The 17,344-nt window shown below is 43.4% G+C and overlaps 1 protein-coding gene across 50 annotated transcripts in view; it reads left to right on the forward strand.

Moving 5' to 3' along the window:
* The window catches only part of PPFIBP1 (PPFIA binding protein 1), a 125,971-nt gene that overhangs the window by 101,831 nt on the left and 6,796 nt on the right, over positions 1–17,344 (forward strand). For 16 of the 50 annotated variants that reach the window (XM_068950180.1, XM_068950253.1, XM_068950319.1 and 13 more), the window contains 13 exons: positions 384–541; positions 1,509–1,639; positions 3,037–3,090; positions 4,271–4,331; positions 5,532–5,561; positions 6,773–6,947; positions 8,499–8,531; positions 10,909–11,050; positions 11,600–11,728; positions 12,393–12,543; positions 13,762–13,873; positions 14,042–14,130; positions 16,876–16,998. In XM_068950180.1, coding sequence (XP_068806281.1) covers positions 384–541; positions 1,509–1,639; positions 3,037–3,090; positions 4,271–4,331; positions 5,532–5,561; positions 6,773–6,947; positions 8,499–8,531; positions 10,909–11,050; positions 11,600–11,728; positions 12,393–12,543; positions 13,762–13,873; positions 14,042–14,130; positions 16,876–16,998 — 1,388 coding nt within the window. The remainder of the gene's footprint in view (positions 1–383; positions 542–1,508; positions 1,640–3,036; positions 3,091–4,270; positions 4,332–5,531; positions 5,562–6,772; positions 6,948–8,498; positions 8,532–10,908; positions 11,051–11,599; positions 11,729–12,392; positions 12,544–13,761; positions 13,874–14,041; positions 14,131–16,875; positions 16,999–17,344) is intronic. The other 34 variants (XM_068950246.1, XM_068950333.1, XM_068950353.1 and 31 more) reach the window with 7 other exon arrangements.

Below are 17,344 nucleotides of genomic sequence, written 5' to 3' on the forward strand. Positions count from 1 at the left end.
AAATTCCAGACAGATTTGCACCTCTGGACTTTTCCTCTTGAATATGGGTAAAAAAAATATTTAGTATGGAATTCCAGAACAGAGGATAGGAAATAAGTACTTCAGTGTATTCAGCTTTTTGAAACCAATCCCACTAACCACCCTTGAGGAGGGGCAGGGTTTCTGCTCTTGGATGCATGTGTCCCTTCTGCTGCCGCCCTGTTGTGTTGAATTGGGAAGTGACATTTCGTGGTGGCTCCCCTTCTCGTACTGTGCTCTCCCTTAAGAAAGTAATCTCAGCCTCTCCCCAGCTTAGCCCCTACCTCCTCTATGCTGGCTGTGCCTGCCATGGGAGTGGTGATCCCCGTGCGTGCAGAAATGAAGCCAGGTTTCTCTCCTGTTAGGCAAGGAAGGTGATGGTGAAGAGTTCCTGAGTTCAGGATCCATTTCCACGGCTTTATTGGACGCACCAAGTCTCACTGACCCAGAGAAAAGTGCATCCCCAACCCCAGAAACAGTGTCTCCAAGCCACGAAGAGTTCAACATGAATGTTCACGAAGAGGTATCTTCTTTTAACTCTTAATGCCGTTAGTCCTTGAAAGCGTTACTCATGCTAGAGTTGCATTACAGAAGCCAGAACTCTGTTTCTGAAAGGGTTTCTTCTGGGTTGCACAGTTTTAGTAAACTCCCACATCCTTTGGAGGAATGTAGATTTCTTGTGAAAGCTGCTGAGGAGTTTCTTTGGAATTCAGATGAACGTATTTTTCTTAATTATCAAATGGGATCAAGAGACAATAAGTAGCTGTGTTTGTCGTGAGAAGGGGTCTAAACTTTATTTCATATCTTAGTTGCTTTAGGATATGAATATTGGATATTAGGATGTTGGATTGCATATTTAGCATATTTTCCCAAATTTCTTAGGAATTTCAAGTAAACATCTTGGGACTGGTTTAATATAGCCTGTAAAATATTTAAAAGGACACAATCATCTTTATATCCATTCAGTGTAATAAGTGTGTTATGGTCCAATCTCTGATTTACAATAACATTTTCCAATAATTAAAATATAGATCTCTTCTGTTAGAGCTCTCAGTCAAAGTGGAGACTTGACTGACTTAACTAAACAGCATGCGCACACAGTAAATTAAATTAAATAATTATTTAGCAAATTTTTTTGAATTCTCTAAGTGGCCAAGGATAGGAGTAAACCAGAAAAGTTAACTGCTCTTCGTGGAGTCTGTGGTGGATTTAGCAGATATATTTAGTAGGCAGCCTCAGAAGGTTTGTGAGATTTTTGTCTATGCTATAGTTTACTTGTATAGCGATTCATGGTTTATCTCCAGTGCTGTCTGGCCGTCTTTCAAGTAGTAAACCAGCTTTACATCACAAAAGAAAGAAAAAAATCCTTTTTTTTTCCTAATTCAGACCCTTCTTTTCATAGTGCATCTGCTATTCTTACTTTCATTTATGACTCCTTAATTTCAGCTCATTTCTGTGTAATACATATTCTTTGTTTTTCTTTTTTTTAGAATTCATTACAGATCCACACCAGTATTTTACAGGTTTCAATCCCTTCTTTTTCACCAACATCTAAGAGCTCAGAAACTTTTGCAGAGAAAGTAAAAGCACAGCCTAGGCCAGAAGCTACAAGTGAAATGAGGTATTATTGTTTCCATGAATTTTTCAGTTGTAAAACCAAAGATTTATGAAGTTTAATGAAAGCAGTGATCTGTTAATTAACCTAGTGTCCAGTCATTAAGTCAGTTAATGAAGGCTAACATAATTTGAGTGGTTTTATTGAACTAAACTGTATTTATTAAAGGCACGGATTAAATATGTATATATTAATATATACATTATTTAATATGCAATTGATTAAAATATGTATTATATATTATTTTTATATTAAACTATATATTTTTCAATAAGTATGTGTTAGTTTGATTGTAGTTGCTTGTACAGCGCTCATGTTCTACACCAGCTGCTTCTCAAGAAACGAACAGAGGGAGTGAAAAACCGATCTAATATAATGAAGGAGACACAGTTATTGTTTGTACCTAGGCAAACATCGTCTAGGGATAGTCTGGCTGGGATAGTGCTGGCTGTGCTAATGCAACTACGTTTCTAACAATTTGCATTCAGAGGTTTTCCACAGTTACTAAAGAATTGTGGAAATCTGGTGTAAGGTACCACCAAATCTGGGAAAAGAAAAAGGACTGGCCAGCACTAACCTTGAGCTGTTAACGGAGCCCCAGAAGGAAGCTGAATGAATGTTTCTTAAAGTAGGAGAAACAGGTATCCTCGGTGCTGTCCTTTGACGCAACAAAATGCGAAGTTGTTGCTTGGTGGCTCTTAGCAAGAGCCTGCCTGAGACCTCCCAAGGCGGTTGAACCGCGTGGCCGCAGGGTTCCCGGCCAGGGCAGCAGGAGCCAAGCTGGGTGCTCGAGGGCTGCCCAGCGCTCAGGTGCAGGCACACAGCCTGGCCGCGGCGCCCGCGCTGCGGGTAGAGCGAATCACCTCCCGCGTGTCTCAACCCATCGTCGTTCCCAGCAGCACCTTCCTTTCAGCAGTGAGGAAACCCAGCTTCCAGGGCCTTAATCGTTTGGGTATCGAATATGAAGAATCCAAACGCGAGGAAATCTCGTTCGTTTAAAACTGTCATCGGTGTTGGTGTGACATCGACAAAAAAAAACCCCAACAAAACACCCAGCACTGCAGCTGAGTCGTAGCGGGGGGGTGATCTCCCTTACTGCGGTGCTGCTTCAGACCCTACCTACGCCGTAACCTCCTCGCTTATTTTAGCTCGCTAGTGAAGTACTAGTGATTAATTTATACTGCGAGTTGTCTTTCCAGGGCCTCTTGGGCTCGCCTCTGTCTTTTATCTTTTACAAGACTTGCCAGTGTGGAAAGGAAGATTTGATGTGTGTTAGTGCAGTAGCAGCTGAAGTGAAAATGAGATTTAAAGCAGGCCGAGATGATAGGATTGCCGTATCACCAAGATATAAGGAAGGGATCCCTAAGAGCCTTGTTTTTTTGACACCTTATTTGTTTTTGCAGTGAAGGAAGGTCAACAGGCTCCTCCCCAGAAACTCAGCTGAGTGACAGCCCAGTGTAAGTATCATAATCAAGTAAGGTCCAGGAAACATTCTTCCATGACTGTTGAAACCCCCCTCCCTTCTTTTACAGGCACATGTAAACGTGTGAAGTAATTTTAGCCAAGACAGTACTTAGGGGTGGTAGTTTTCTGCTAATGTCCTATAGTTTCATCGCTGTTATTTTCCAGTGCTTCATCTGTGCACGTATATTAGCACTTAATTTCTTTTACGTTATGGAGCAGCTCTAATTGAGGTGTGGAATGTCAATAGACTTTTAAATTTACAGTTTTCTGTGGTACGTGCACGTGAGTTATTTCGGTCCTTTTGATATTAGGGGAAGGGTAATTAGCTGGCTACAGGGAGAAAATAATTTTAAGCTGTGCCACATAGCCTTATTGCCCAGGGAAATCAGTGGGGCTATTTATGAACTTCAGGTTGAGTCAAAGTGATATGTTAATGAGGGACCTAAGTCAACAGGGCTTGTTTGATGCACAGCGTGAGACCCAGCGGCTGCTTTTATTTTGAGTGACTTAGTGCCCTGAGAATATGCCAGAAGCCAAATGCTGCTCCCCCTTGTGCTGGTATAAAGATATATAACTTTGTGAAATTCAGTGAAGTTACTCTTAATTTATACCTGGGTGGAGGGAAGGCTCTAATGGTCACTTTCCTTTCCAACAGACTTAAGCGCTTAGACTGTTAAGTCCCACCAGAAGTCAGTGGGATTTCAAAGGGTTTGCTTTGCTGCTGAAAATGGAACTGAAGATAAAATACTAAAATATGCCTGCTTGACTTAAGCCTGGCTCCTTTAAGAATTAAATTAGTCAGAAGCTTGTTGCTAAAAATACTGGTTTTCATAACTTTTTTTTTTGGAACCACTTCCTTTTGCATGTATAATTTCTGCTTATCCTTCTAAAAATATAACTTTAAGAAAGAAGCCAAAAATATCCAGGGTAGACATTATGTCACTGCAATATTAACATCAGTAATTATGATGTGGAAGTTCCTCTTACAATATCTCATAAAATTGTATGGGCTCTTATTAGCACGCTGATTGCCTTACCTCAAAATGTCTTTGCTTTTGAGTGCATCTCATCGTGCATTGTAATGCTTTTTGTAAAGCTCATTCTTAAGAGTGTGTTTGTCTTAGCAAGTCTAATTCCAGTCCACTCCGTTTGTTCTTTATGTTGTTATTTCAGAAGTTCCTCCCTGCACAAGTCCAGCAGTCTGAGCAGTCTGAAGAAGGAGGCATCGGAAGTGGTTAGTTTGGGCTCTTACTTCTTTCCTTTCCCTTAAAAACATGGGTGACTTTCTCTGCTGTGGCACTGAGCTGTTGGGCTCCTGAACGGGCAGTGCATGGGCATCTCCCCAGCCGTCCCTCAGGTAGCGTGACAGCGTGACTCTGCTTTCCCAGAGTTGTCCTGTCACCTTCTTCTGAGTAATTTTGAGTCAGGGCTTGGCTCCTCATGTCACATGTTAGCAACGGTCCCAGACATGTGAGATCGTCCAGATATTATTAAAGGAGAATATCTGTCCCTCATTAGACTTTTTGTGCATGAAGTGTTCCCCCGAAACTCTCATACTGCATTTTTCTCAGATAATGAGGCATATTTTTTTAACTTGAGTAGATATGATTTGCTGATTTAAGACAAGAAGAAAATAAGTACTGCTAGCACTTCCTGTCTATGTTTAAGACTAACAATGTTGGAAGGCCGCGCAATCAGTTCATTGTAAAATATAGGCTGAGTTGACTCTGTGCCTTAGGTGTTTGGAACAAAATAGTGAGCCTTTGTATTTCTGGTGATAGCTTCAGCCTAAATATCTTTGGAAGTGACCAAAAGCAGTTTGCCTGTAACAGTGTCATCAAGTCAGAGTAATTCCTGCGCTCCTTTTTGTCCAGCTGAAATCCTGAAAGCTCCTAAATTCCCTGCCTGATACCCAAGCTGCTGAGCTGTGCTTAACTGCTCAGGAGGGTCGCTGATAAGAGTGCAAATATAACCACAACTTGATGACGAAAGCTAGAATTCGTGGATTGAGGGTTTTTTCATTTCTCTGTTTATTTGCACAGCCATGGCGTGGAGGTTGCGACTGTTTTATCTGCAGGGCTTCTACCCTGCCTAGTTCCTGCTTTGGGTCCCCTTAGCCAACTGTACCCATTATTTCCTTTTTATCAGACTGCATGCAGCTAATTATGTACATGGCTAATCCTTTACGAAGTAAGCCAAAGCAACCGTATTTTCATGTCAGCTCACTGACCTCAAAGAAAGCAAGAATTAATCTGTGTGAAATATAGCTCTGAAGAGATTTCTTTTGGGTGGAGAAAACAGGCAGAGAAGGGTATTTCATTCAGAATTCAACTCAGGGTGGCCATGGTGTATTGAATACTGGCTATAAATGATTGAACTATAAGCTGTTAAGCTATAAATTTTTAAAATGCTTTTCTTAATCCTTCCCAAACAGGACAAGGAGCCTGCGCAGAAGCCAGCAGAGGTAACGCGTATGTGGGTGCAGGCGTGTGCGTGCGGAGGAGCGCAGGCAGCGAGGGGGCTTTGAAAGCCTCGCTTCTGTGAACTTGCAGCATTCTGTTGCAAATGGGGAATAGCAGACCTGCAAACAAGATAGGGAGGAATATATTAAGATTGTCACCATCGTTTCTGTCTCAGGTTTATAGTGTCTCACGCGTTCTTGCCTTCTCACACACGGCTTATCTTGCAGTCAGGTTGAGGATGAAATTGCCCTCTAAGCTACTGTTTCCCCCACATGTTCTGCCACTATATAATTAGCAAAGCTAACCCTTAACTATTTTATTGACTCTGTAATTACCTTTGATTAGTATCTCTTTAAAAGCCTTTGGATTTCAAATTGTTTTCTGTGACTAACAACTGTGTTCTTAAAAGGGCTGTCATTACACAATAGTTACGCACAGGTCCCCTATTGCTATAGTTCACATGCAATAATTATTGCCTGTGTGAAGAATTTAGTAGAGAACACATACCTCAAGATACCACTTTTATGGTTAGTACTGTATCAATTCAGCAAAAGCTAAGGGATTCTATTTGGATTGCGAATGGGTTTGTTTCCTGCTTCCTTTAAAGAGACAGTGAAACAAACAGCAAGGTTAAAACTGCTACTTTGAATTGGCTAACTGATGGTTTTGATTCCTGTCCTGTCCTACATACCCCTTGCTTGCTACTTACATTCCTGTGAGCTTTGGCCATGGACCCAGTCAAGTAATCCATTTGTCCTGAAATTACTCCCTGCAGAGCACTGGTAGACTGAAGGGGCTGTCTGGCACTTGGCAGAGGACTGATTTACTGTGGGGGTCTCGTTGCCCTCTTTGCTTCCCGCTGCCTCTGCAGGTATCAGTGGGGGAGACAAACCCTGGGAAGCTGAAAAAGTTCAAAGTCTCCCAGGATCATACTTCTGTTTTTCCTTTTCCATACCTCTATGCCAAACTTCCAGAAACTAGGAAACACCTTAAGGAAGACACGTCGCTCTTAGCAGGTGGTGATAGCAATTCTGGGTCCTTCATGCGGTTAAACAAAGATCTTGTTGATTTTATCCTTTATGGCTTTTGTGTTGTGTTTTCTTGTACTAACAAGTGGGGTGACTCTCCAGATTATCTGTCAGCAGTCACTTTGCAGTCTCTCTCGAAAGGTTTTTTGTCATACCCTCATGTAAGCTTCATTTCCCTAACTCAGCAGGTTAAACCTCCTGTGGAAAGTAATAAATTTGGGACCCTGCCTCCAAAATCTCCTTCTCATGGTGGCACAGGAGATGAGGATAGCTTTGGTACCCGTAAAGCCAGATCTTCGTTTGGACGAGGCTTTTTCAAGATCAAAAATAACAAGAGGACTGCGAGTGCTCCCAATCTGGGTAGGTATCGTGCTCCTGAATGCAGCTTCCATGTATTTTGAACAAGAGTCTTAACAGCAGAGAAATGTGGATTTATTTTTCCGAGTGCTGTAACTGTACTAAGACGCCGAAAGGCCAGCCTTGGTCTCGCTGTGACTTGGTGGCACTTTTCTCAATAGAACAGTTGAAAAAAATATCTAACAAAGAAACAGGGGAAAAAAAACCCGCTGATGTACTAAAGTATTTATCGGATCTGGTTCAACTTCTGCTACGATCTCTCCTGGGGACCTTGTATAGGATTGCTGCAGTTTTCAAATGCTAGTTTATCTGGCTGTGGTTCACACATGGATTTTTTGTTTGTTTGTTTGGCTTTTTTTTTTTTTTTTGATTCTTCTGGCTCCACTGTGAGTTTATCTTTCATAAGATTTTCAGATATACAGAAATGAGGGAGCTGCACTCTCTATTCCTCTTCATTTTTTGTGTGTTTTTAAGCAGCCTTGCAAAAGAGATTGTGACAACAGGAACGGGATTGACAAGTTATTCAAGCTTATGTTGACTTCTAGACTTCTGATGGAGGTGTTTTCATTTTGGTCTTGTTGTTTGATGGCATTTGCACATGACAAAGAAATAAACAATATGTTCTGCGTAATGCAGAGGTAGCTGTTACCACCAAATGAAATCCTTCCTGCATTAGCTGCTCTCCTCTAATAAGTAGTCTTTCCACCCTTCCAATTCAAGCATGAAGCGAGTCTGAACATGTGCAGCCATTCATCTTAAATTTTTAGCTTTCCCTTGCACAAGATTTAGGAAATTAGATCTTTCAGAAGCCTAAAGGGTATTAGCTTTTGCTCTCTTGAGCAGAAGAGTCTCCTGCTCTTACTTACTCAAAGATAATTCCAGGTCTTTGTTCAAAAGAAATACCATACCCACAGATTTGTTATACACTGCCCATATCTTCCTGTGTCGTATAACACAAAAACTTGCTAGCTTACTTGGAACAGATGTTTAGTCTGTTCTGAGGAGTCGACTTTTGGGTTTATTTCATGTGTACTTTTGTGTAATCACTTGTTTCTTCCTGAAGTTCATTTGACCAACTGAAAATGAAGTTGCAGTGGCTGTCGCAAGGGACTGGAAGATGGGCCATCTAGATCGTGGTCCTGTGCTGTGTGAATTCGAAAAAGTGATTTGTGTTACTCAGATTTCAGTGCTTCCATCTGTAAAGCCGGTATCACGATACTTGCAACCTCTCAGGAGCCCATGCGAGTCCCGTGCCCAATGCGTCATGGAGCAAGTTACCTCCCTGCACTGAAATGACCGAGGTGTTGTTTCACCCCCTCCACAACAGAGCTCTGCGGCGTTTCTTTTTTTTTATGAGAGAGGGATTAATAGTAAATTGATAATCCTAATCTCTGTGTGAATTCAATGTTGTATGTGGCGCATGTGTCTCTTGTGCCTCCCTCCTTTTGTCTTGTATTTTGCTGACATAAGTTTTGAAATGTTTTACCTTGTCCCTCTGCGTGTTCTCTCCCGTTGTGCTGCGTATGGTTATGTGCGTTGTTTGGATATCTGAAGATCGCAGTCGAAGTGCGAGTGCACCTACTTTAGGTATAGTAATCCTGCATGTCTGCCTGTACCAGCGCTGTGTTGTGATTGCTGCTAACAGCTGGTTATGGCCATACACTTTTAAAACAGAGCTAGACACCAGTACTCTGCATTGAAGCTTTTATCCATCGCTACAAGGAATTTTCATGTAACACCTGCCCTACTAAAAGTCGGCTGCGCCATTTCTCGATAACTGCTACTAATGCAAGAGAGTGCGGGTTAATTTGCAGAGACTCATGTGCCTTTGAGCACAAAGTCACCCACAGACCAAGTTAGCAACTGAGTGTTGGGGGTGTATAGAAATATGTAAAGCCTCAGCTGCATTCTCCTCGCTATAGCGTGCTGATAGTTCAGGTCCATACGACTTTGTGCTGTCGTCTGTCTCAGAGCCCCTGGAAGAGTGGCTAAGTAGGGCATTAGATATATTTGTGAGATTCTCATTTAGAAGAGTTTCTGAGGGAAAGGATATGTAATTCCTCTTATAGAAGTAGTTATAGTTATTGTTTAATAAATGAATGAGCAAGATTTGGGACAGACTGGAATGGAGCCATTCACCTAATAAAGACTAGTCACATGACTTGAGCTTTCCCTGGGCAGTTCTGATAAGGGTGGGTAAGACCGACGGTGTCCTGCGTTAGCAAGCAAGAGTATTTGTGTCAGCCGGGGCAGCTGTAAAGCCAGTGAGATGCAGCCCTTGCTGCTGAGACACAAGCGCTCTCGGCCCTCGGTTTCCCGAGTCACCTTTTACACGTTGGCCGTTCCATGGGATGTTGTCGGTGCGCGAAGGGGAGCAAGGGACGAGGAACAAACGTTGCAATACCCGCACATCTCTGCTACTAATTCATTCAGCCTTGTTCTGGTATTCTCTCTCTAGAATGCTGTTTACATGTGTTTTGTTTTTTGTTTTGTTTTCAAGCTAGCACTCTTTCTCTAAATAGATAAAGCAAAAACCACAAAGGCAAAAGCCAGGTTCGACGCTAGTGCTCTCTCTCACCGACAGGATTCCCTTGTTCAACAGCAGTCAAACCAGAGCACCCAGAAATCGTCTTGTTATGTGACCTTGTTGCTTCACCTCAAGGTTTAACATCTAAAGCATGGAGGGAAATGGGACGTGTTCAGATGTATTCTGGCTAGAGCATCGAAACTTTGCCCAGCTGGATGACAGGCTGATAAAGTTTGCAGTTTGTCGGCATTAATGGCATACCGTGGCTGCCTCAGCCTTAGCTCTGTGGCCCGAGACCACGTGTCCCAGTGATATATGCTCTATTTTGACTCATGTAACTTGCCTGGTTTTCTCCTGGAAGTCTTAAGAGTCCGTTTCAAAAACAAATGATGGTCATCTGATCGCACAGCTGTGTTACAAGGCCATAAAAGTGGCCACAGGCCTCACTGTCAGGCTGCTGCAGGCTGCCTTACAGCCGCGGCTGCTGCTTCTGTCGATGGGCGGTCGCTATTGCTTAGCGAGTAAGTGGTGGAAACTCCCCGGGGTGATTTTATTCAGCTGTCTGGCACTTGCTGGCGCATCTCTGCTTACGTAGACTAATAGATGTTGCAGTTTGTTTAGTCTTCTTCTTAAATATTCTCTTTTTAAATAGTCTTTAAATAGTTTTCTTCTTTGTTAGTATAACTTTTACTAAACAATCTTGTGACAACTTCACTCGTGAGGACGGGGCCCTCAGGTTGATTGCCACAGGAAACAAGGTGGTAACGTGTAGCATCTCTAAGCAGAGGTGCTCTGTGCCTCCCTCTACTTTTAAGAGAAAACTAGTGGTATTCTAGTTCAGACGGAGCCTAAACTTCATGGTATTTCTCTGCACAGGAACAAAATATTTCACTATTTGCAATAGATGGCCCTCGAGGGGGAAGGGCCCTCCTGGATTTGCGGTGGGAGGAATTGTTTGTTGCTGCAACTTCCTGTAGGGATCTTAAGAGATATTGCAGGTTATTAGGAAAGATGCCTCAGGGGAATAATTTTTCTGTGCTCTGGGGTCTCTTGGTTCTGTCCCTTGCCCCAGCACTGATTTGTTCCTGGGCTTCTGTGTGCCTCGGCTCTATTTGGGAAATGATTGTAGGAGCACTCCCTGAAGACAAAGTGAACTAGGGATTTAATTTGTTAGTTGATTGATTAAGCAGTTTTTCTGCCTCCCTTTGGTGCAAGGCGCTTAATCGATACAGAGCATTACTTTGGAGTATTGCCAGTTAGGCCCATGGAAGAGGAACATGTCTTGTTCCTCCTGCATTTTTCCCATCCTTCCTTGCCCCGTTTTGTTAAAACACGGTGGTTCTCAATAATTCTGGCAAAAGTTGTTCCAGAATTCAGGAGTGGTGTCTGCAAAGGCCTGCAGAAGTGAGGTCCTGACTGGGCTTTGTTTTCTAATAGCTGAAACAGAGAAGGGATCTGCAGATCACTTGGATCTGGCTGGTTTGCCCCCGCGACCAAAAGAAACTGAGAGTTTGCAGATGACTCCACCTTCTCCAGATTCCAAGAAAAAGGCAAGAGGAATCAAGAAGTTATTTGGAAAGTAAGTAAAGGATGAGAAACGACCGTTCTCCCGGGCTAGGATTTACAGAGCTCTTCAGTCTGGTTTGCCAGAAATCCAACTGAGAACTGGGGCTGTCTAAGCTGGTCCCGTTTGGAAGCTCCTGGGTGGCCTCTAAGGAAGGAGTTCATGGACTTAGTAAGTAGAGGCACTGCTGTATCTTGCATCATTTTGTTGTGCGTATTTTCTCTCAAGGCTGTCCCCATTTCTCATCTCTCTTTTCCTGCCTCCAACGTGCTGTGACACTTACTGTGATTTCTGTATCCTGGATAAATGTCATTGCTGATAGAGGGTGCAAAGAGTTTTGTGGCTCCATGGTTTACTCCAGGGCTGGTGGCAGGCATATTTGGGGACTGGAGCAACTGTTGCAAGAGCCTGCACAGCATTTGAGGGAGCTAACGGCAGGTCGGCAGGGGGTGAAGGAAGGGCTACAAACAAACACTACAGGAAATTTTGCCCATATTGGTTGCAGTAATAAAAGTATGCCTGTTCCTTAGCCAAATGTGCGTATGCTTTGTTCCTTTAATTTAGACTTAAAAGGAGTCAGTCTACCACCTTCAACCCAGATGACATGTCCGAGACGGAGTTCAAAAGAGGAGGGACAAGAGCAACTGCGGGGCCACGGCTGGGCTGGTCGCGAGACCTGGGGCAGTCTCACAAGTAAGACGAGCGGCGCAAGGTGCCCTGTAGTCCGTGTGTCTGCTTGCCTTCCCCAGCACCCTGGGTCATGTGCTGTGTCAAGTGGAAATGCACGGTGCCAGAATGAAGTGTCCCCACTGTTGGCAAATAAAACAGGCAGCTCCAGGCTGTTTCCTCCTTTAAGAGGGTGGTCTTCCCAGGGTGAGGCTGGTTTGGAGAGTCCATGGAGGGGATCCTGTTGCTGAGTGAAGCTGTTCTTATGTATGGCTTTGCAGGAGTGCAGCTGTCCGGCTGTGGGTAACCAGGAATGAGCCCTCTCGTAGCGATAGCACTGTTCCTCCATGATAGTCCTGGTGCACTTTGGGGGATTTAAAGGCTACAGTAAAAATACTGCATTCTTATTTCAGAGTTTTAGCCACCCTAGACAAAGGTGGTTGCTGCAGTAGTATTAATAAACCAGGTTTATTTTAATAGTGGTATGGGGTGAACAGTGCTCCCATGGTGCCAAGGATTCGGGAGCAGAGACACCCTAACAGCGATTCACGTTCTCCCCTGCAGATGGTCCAAGCTTCCACAAAAATACTCAGAAATTAATAGCTTATGTTTTATTTGCATTATCCTGGATGAGAATAGAAGATTAGGGGCACAGGGTTTATCAGTCTTTTTAAAATTAAATCCCCTCTAGTGAGCTGGACATGCCATTCGCAAAGTGGACAAAGGAGCAGGTTTGTAACTGGCTCCAGGACCAAGGGTTGGGCTCTTACATGAGTAATGGCAAACACTGGATACTATCTGGGCAAACACTTCTGCAGGCTTCTCAGCAGGATCTGGAAAAGGTAAGAGGGAAGTGGAAACACTGTTTTCAATTAAACGTATAAAAAATGATGCTTCTACGCATGTAAATCATGTCTGTAAAGTGCAGTCAATAAGTATAAAAAAGTACCTGAAGATGAGTCTTTAAAATATGATCATCTGTAGTGATACAAAATCAGTTTTGTAGTTGAAATTTTACAGAAATGCAATATATTTTAGTGAAAGTAATAATCACAGATATGTGTTTTAACTTCACTACACGTTGACACATGAGTCATTCATGCCGCTTTTTGAAAACATGCAAATAAGAGAACACCTCATTATCACGTGGGTTTGTAGTCCTGATTCATTAGCGCTTGTGCTCTATACAGTTATTGTATACCTATGTGAGTGGGTATAAGAGTTGCTGTTGTGGTCTGGTTCTGTTTCCTGCCTGTTTTACACGCAGAAGCACGAGGGTTTGAGTTGTGACACAGAGGTCTCTGTCTCAAATCATTACAGAATTGTTTACATATTGTTTTCTAAAATAAGAAACAGCAAAAAGTTGATTCCATTTTTACTTTGAATGCACAATATTCACTAGTGTTTGAATTTTCAGCTTTTAAGAAATTACTATTCTCACCAAAAAGTAAGCCTGTTTTCTCAATTAGGTAGTGAGCGAATTCAAAGTTGTAGTTATACTATAACCAAAATAAGGGAAGTGTAGTATGGACATAGTGGCTTGTAATACTCAGAGATAATATTAAATAGCAAGTGCTGGTTAAAAATATATATGTGATTGAAGAGAACCTAGGACAGCTGCACTTGCAACTAAACTGAGAAAACTCTTACGTGTTTGGAAGCATTTCATAAATTTCAGTAATTCATAGCACTTCTGTATGCTCTAAACTAAGTAATTCACCTTATCGGCGTGAGTGCCAGGGAAATGGGGAAAAGTATTTTTCTGAGTACTGACTTATTTTATTTTTTAACCTGGTGTGAGAATACCATGGCCAGCATTTTCAAACTCTTTTAAAAAACCTAAACCCATTAGTCCATCACAGTGAATGGGCCTTTCAGCAGTGCTGAACATGTGCTAAGATGATATTGGTACTCAGCAAATAGGAAATACAGCTGCCAAGTCACCGGCGAGTGCTGTATGCTGTTTGACTCTCTGAAACCCATATGTAGTTCATACATAACAAAGGGAGAAGTAAAATATGGTGCTGTCTCTAGCTTTTCTGCTTTCCTTACTTTCACAGGAGCTTGGGATAAAGCACCCGTTGCATCGGAAGAAACTTCAGCTTGCTCTTCAAGCACTAGGGTCTGAAGAGGAAAACAATCATGGAAAACTGGATTACCACTGGGTTACCAGTAAGACTTTATTACATAGTGAAGCAGCAGCTTTTGATAAGGGTTACTCATGGGTGCTTTTGGGCTCAGAGAGTGAGAATAATATTAACTGGTGGTGGGTAGCTGCATGGCTGTCCTTAACCCAGAAGTGCTGTGGCACACTGACACTGGTGGCTGTCTGTCTCTTAGGATGGCTGGATGACATTGGACTCCCCCAGTATAAGACTCAGTTTGATGAAGGAAAGGTGGACGGCCGAATGCTCCATTACATGAGCGTGGTGAGTAAATGGCTTTTCTTTTCCTGACGTCTTTTTCCTGTCTTACTTCCAGCTGCATTTTATTGCGTGCTGGCAGACTTCCAGACAGCTCACTGAAGACCAGGTGAGACTAGAGAGACCTGCTTTCAGTGTGTATCAGTGTGACTGCACAGATAATTAAATTTGTTTAACACTCCACTCCCTCCCCACCCCAACCTCCATCTTCCTCCTGCTCCCCTTGAGTCAATTCCTCCATGGCAGCAGCCTTTTTTTCACCCACACCACAAGCAGCCTTGCCCTACCACGCACCTCCGCAAACAGCCTTTTCTCCTTCCTGCGTTCACCTCCTCTCGGCCGTTCCCTCCATGCATTAGCCTCCCCCAGCAGCAGCTGGAGCCCCAAACTCGTCCTCCTGCCCCTGCTGTAAGGGCAGGCAGCAGCTGCATCAGTGAGAGGGCCAGCCAGAAGCTGACCCAAGGAGACAGCTGGCTGGGGATGAAGGGACGGCTCCCAGGTGCCACCACTGAGCATCTTCCCCTTATCTCTCCAATGGAAGTGGCCACCGACCAAATCCTGGATGGCCCCATGAGCATCCTGTGTGGGTGAGGCTATAAGCAAGCGTAGGAGGGGATGTCTGGCTGTTTGGGTGTCTCTCGCTTCTCAAACAACCATTCTCAGATTCCTCTGGGGAAAGCAGGACCAGGTTGGGGTCTTACAGGGTCCACTTTCAGTGAGGAGCCTATTAGTTGGATCACAGCAGTCTGCCTTGTAGCTTCATAAAGAAGAAAGTTCATACCTGTCTGGAGCCTAGCAGAACATCTGTGCATTTCTTTGGGCCTGTTTGGAAAGTTTAAAAAGGAGCTTAAAAGTGTATACACGTGTTACAAATATTTGTGTTATAGATAAGTAATACTAGAACATATTAAGCCAGATTAACACTGACATAAGTATGCATATGTCCATCTAAGTCAGTCAACTTGCTCCAGCAAAGGATTGGACTTTGAGACACTTAATGGCATAGTTTGGATCAAATTACAGCTTAAGAGCCTAACTTTGCAAGAGTACAAGTCTCACCATATGTAACCACTATCGCAGTGCAGGATAGTTTTTTCATTTTCTTTAGAACTGCAGCAGCTGTGCATGAGCTGTAACAGCTAGCCAGGCCTATCATGGACACTTCCTTACAACAAGCTTTTAATGTCTGGGCTGTATGAAGGAGAAGGGGTGTAATTATTTCAGTTTTGAGTTGCTAAATTTTTGGGGTTGGATGTTGGAATGAAACCAGCCGTAGGCAAAACGTGTCATCTTTCGCTCTGCATAAACGCCAAACCTGTCCAGTAGATCAGGATGTCAAATGGCACCAACAGCCTTTTTTAACCTGTAAGCCTGAGCTAAACCTTGTCTCCTTTTGCCTTTGTCCACCAGACGTGTTCTGTGTGTTAAGCCCACACGAGTAGAAAAAAAGCTCTGTCTTTTCCTTCCTTGGTGGTAACTAGCTTTGAGGGAACCTTGAGGACAAGGAGGAGAACAGGGAGGTTTCATGGAGCCAAAGCAAAACTCCTGCTTGCTACTGTAGTCACAAAGAGGGAATTAATCTCCCCCAGCCCCTGACATCTAAAATTGGACTACTTGGCCTAAGGCAGTTGTCTGTGCCCTTTTGTCAGTGCAGTGAGGGGGGACTGTGAGGCAGTGGCTCATTTCTTGGCATGGGATGAACTGTCCTCAGGAGATGCGCGGCTCTTTCCATTGACGCTGGTGGGAGCCTAGTTGGCTGATCTGTGTGAGCTATAAACTGAGTCCCTCGGCGAGATTGATGTTTGAGTAGAAAACGTTGTGAGGATCAAGCTCTTGGAGAAGGAACCAACTGCTTTCGTTAGTATTGCTGATGCCTTGCAGGGAAGAGCATGGCCGTGTCTTTGTATTTTGTAAAAAAAAGATGAGAAGCCTGTGATGTTTTTCCTACTCAGCGCTCCCATCACAGGCATTTTACAGAGTGTGAATTTGCTGCTCATGTGCAAGGGCCAAGCGGACGTTGCCGCACAACAGCGGACTTGGGCATGTTAGCCCGTCAGTGTGAGATGGGTAGATTTACGAGGCAGCGGCTTCCCTCTGGGAACTGGGGCACATGTGCTCTTGCCCTGTGATATATGAGAAGCATATCACCCCTCGCTGAGAATGATGTGGTGTAAATCTGCAGCCAGTTTGTTTTGTGTTGCCTTGTCATGGAGTCAAACTCCAGATCGTCTGTGTGTCTGATGTCCCCTGGCACGTGCGCACCAACCTGACATACCTTGTTCTTTTCCTTCTTCCTCTTTTTTTTTTCAAACCGCACAGGATGCTTTGGTTTTTATGGTCAATTTATTGCTTTCAGTTAAACTTTTACCTGAATGCTTGTGATATTAAGACTTTTGACTGGATTAAATTAAAATGTCAGTTGAGTTAGACGTGCCGTGTTTGGAAAGCTGTTCTGTCTCTAATCGGATTGCTGAGGACGCATCCTCACCCTCTTTCCTCGTCGTTGCCCCGAAAGTTTTGCACTAAGCTCTGTACCGTATGTGAAGAACATTACCTGGGAGCTAGTACACAAGCTTGTATTTTGGGAGGGGATAGTTTAATATTAGCCACATATCTTAAATATTAAAAACTTATCCCAGTATGTGTCAGATGTGTCATTTTAAGCTAGAAACACAAGCTGTTTCCTCCAGGCAGGTGTTGGTTCCACTAAAAAGTGTGTATGTTTATTAACTCCCCCTCACTCTTACACAGGATGACTTGCTGTCCTTGAAAGTTGTTAGCGTCCTCCACCATCTTAGCATCAAAAGAGCCATTCAAGTTCTGCGAATAAATAACTTTGAGCCCAACTGTCTGCGCCGGAGGCCATCTGATGAGGTACTGTTTTAAGACTAAATTATGAAGAGGAATCTTCCAGTTTTTTTTTTTTCCCTAGTGTTTCTGATTGTTCCTGCTTTGCCCTTTCCTCCTTTATTGGCTGTTTTCCTGTTTCATTTTTGTTTTCCTTTTCCTCATTCTGTTTTTCCAACTTTTCTGTCCTGCCTTCTCTATCTGGAACTCCACTTTCTTTCCTCCGTTATGTCCTCTTGCCAAATCTCCCCTTCCCCTTTCTAGTTAACAGTCAACTGTTTCGGTCTAGTCCTCTGATGTGCTGTCTGTAACGTAAATCATCTTTGACTTGGTGCACAGTCACCATGAGTCCTTGTGTAACTCTGTAAAATCT

This window comes from Struthio camelus, chromosome 1, assembly GCF_040807025.1.
Source record: "Struthio camelus isolate bStrCam1 chromosome 1, bStrCam1.hap1, whole genome shotgun sequence".
Classification (NCBI taxonomy): domain Eukaryota; kingdom Metazoa; phylum Chordata; class Aves; order Struthioniformes; family Struthionidae; genus Struthio; species Struthio camelus.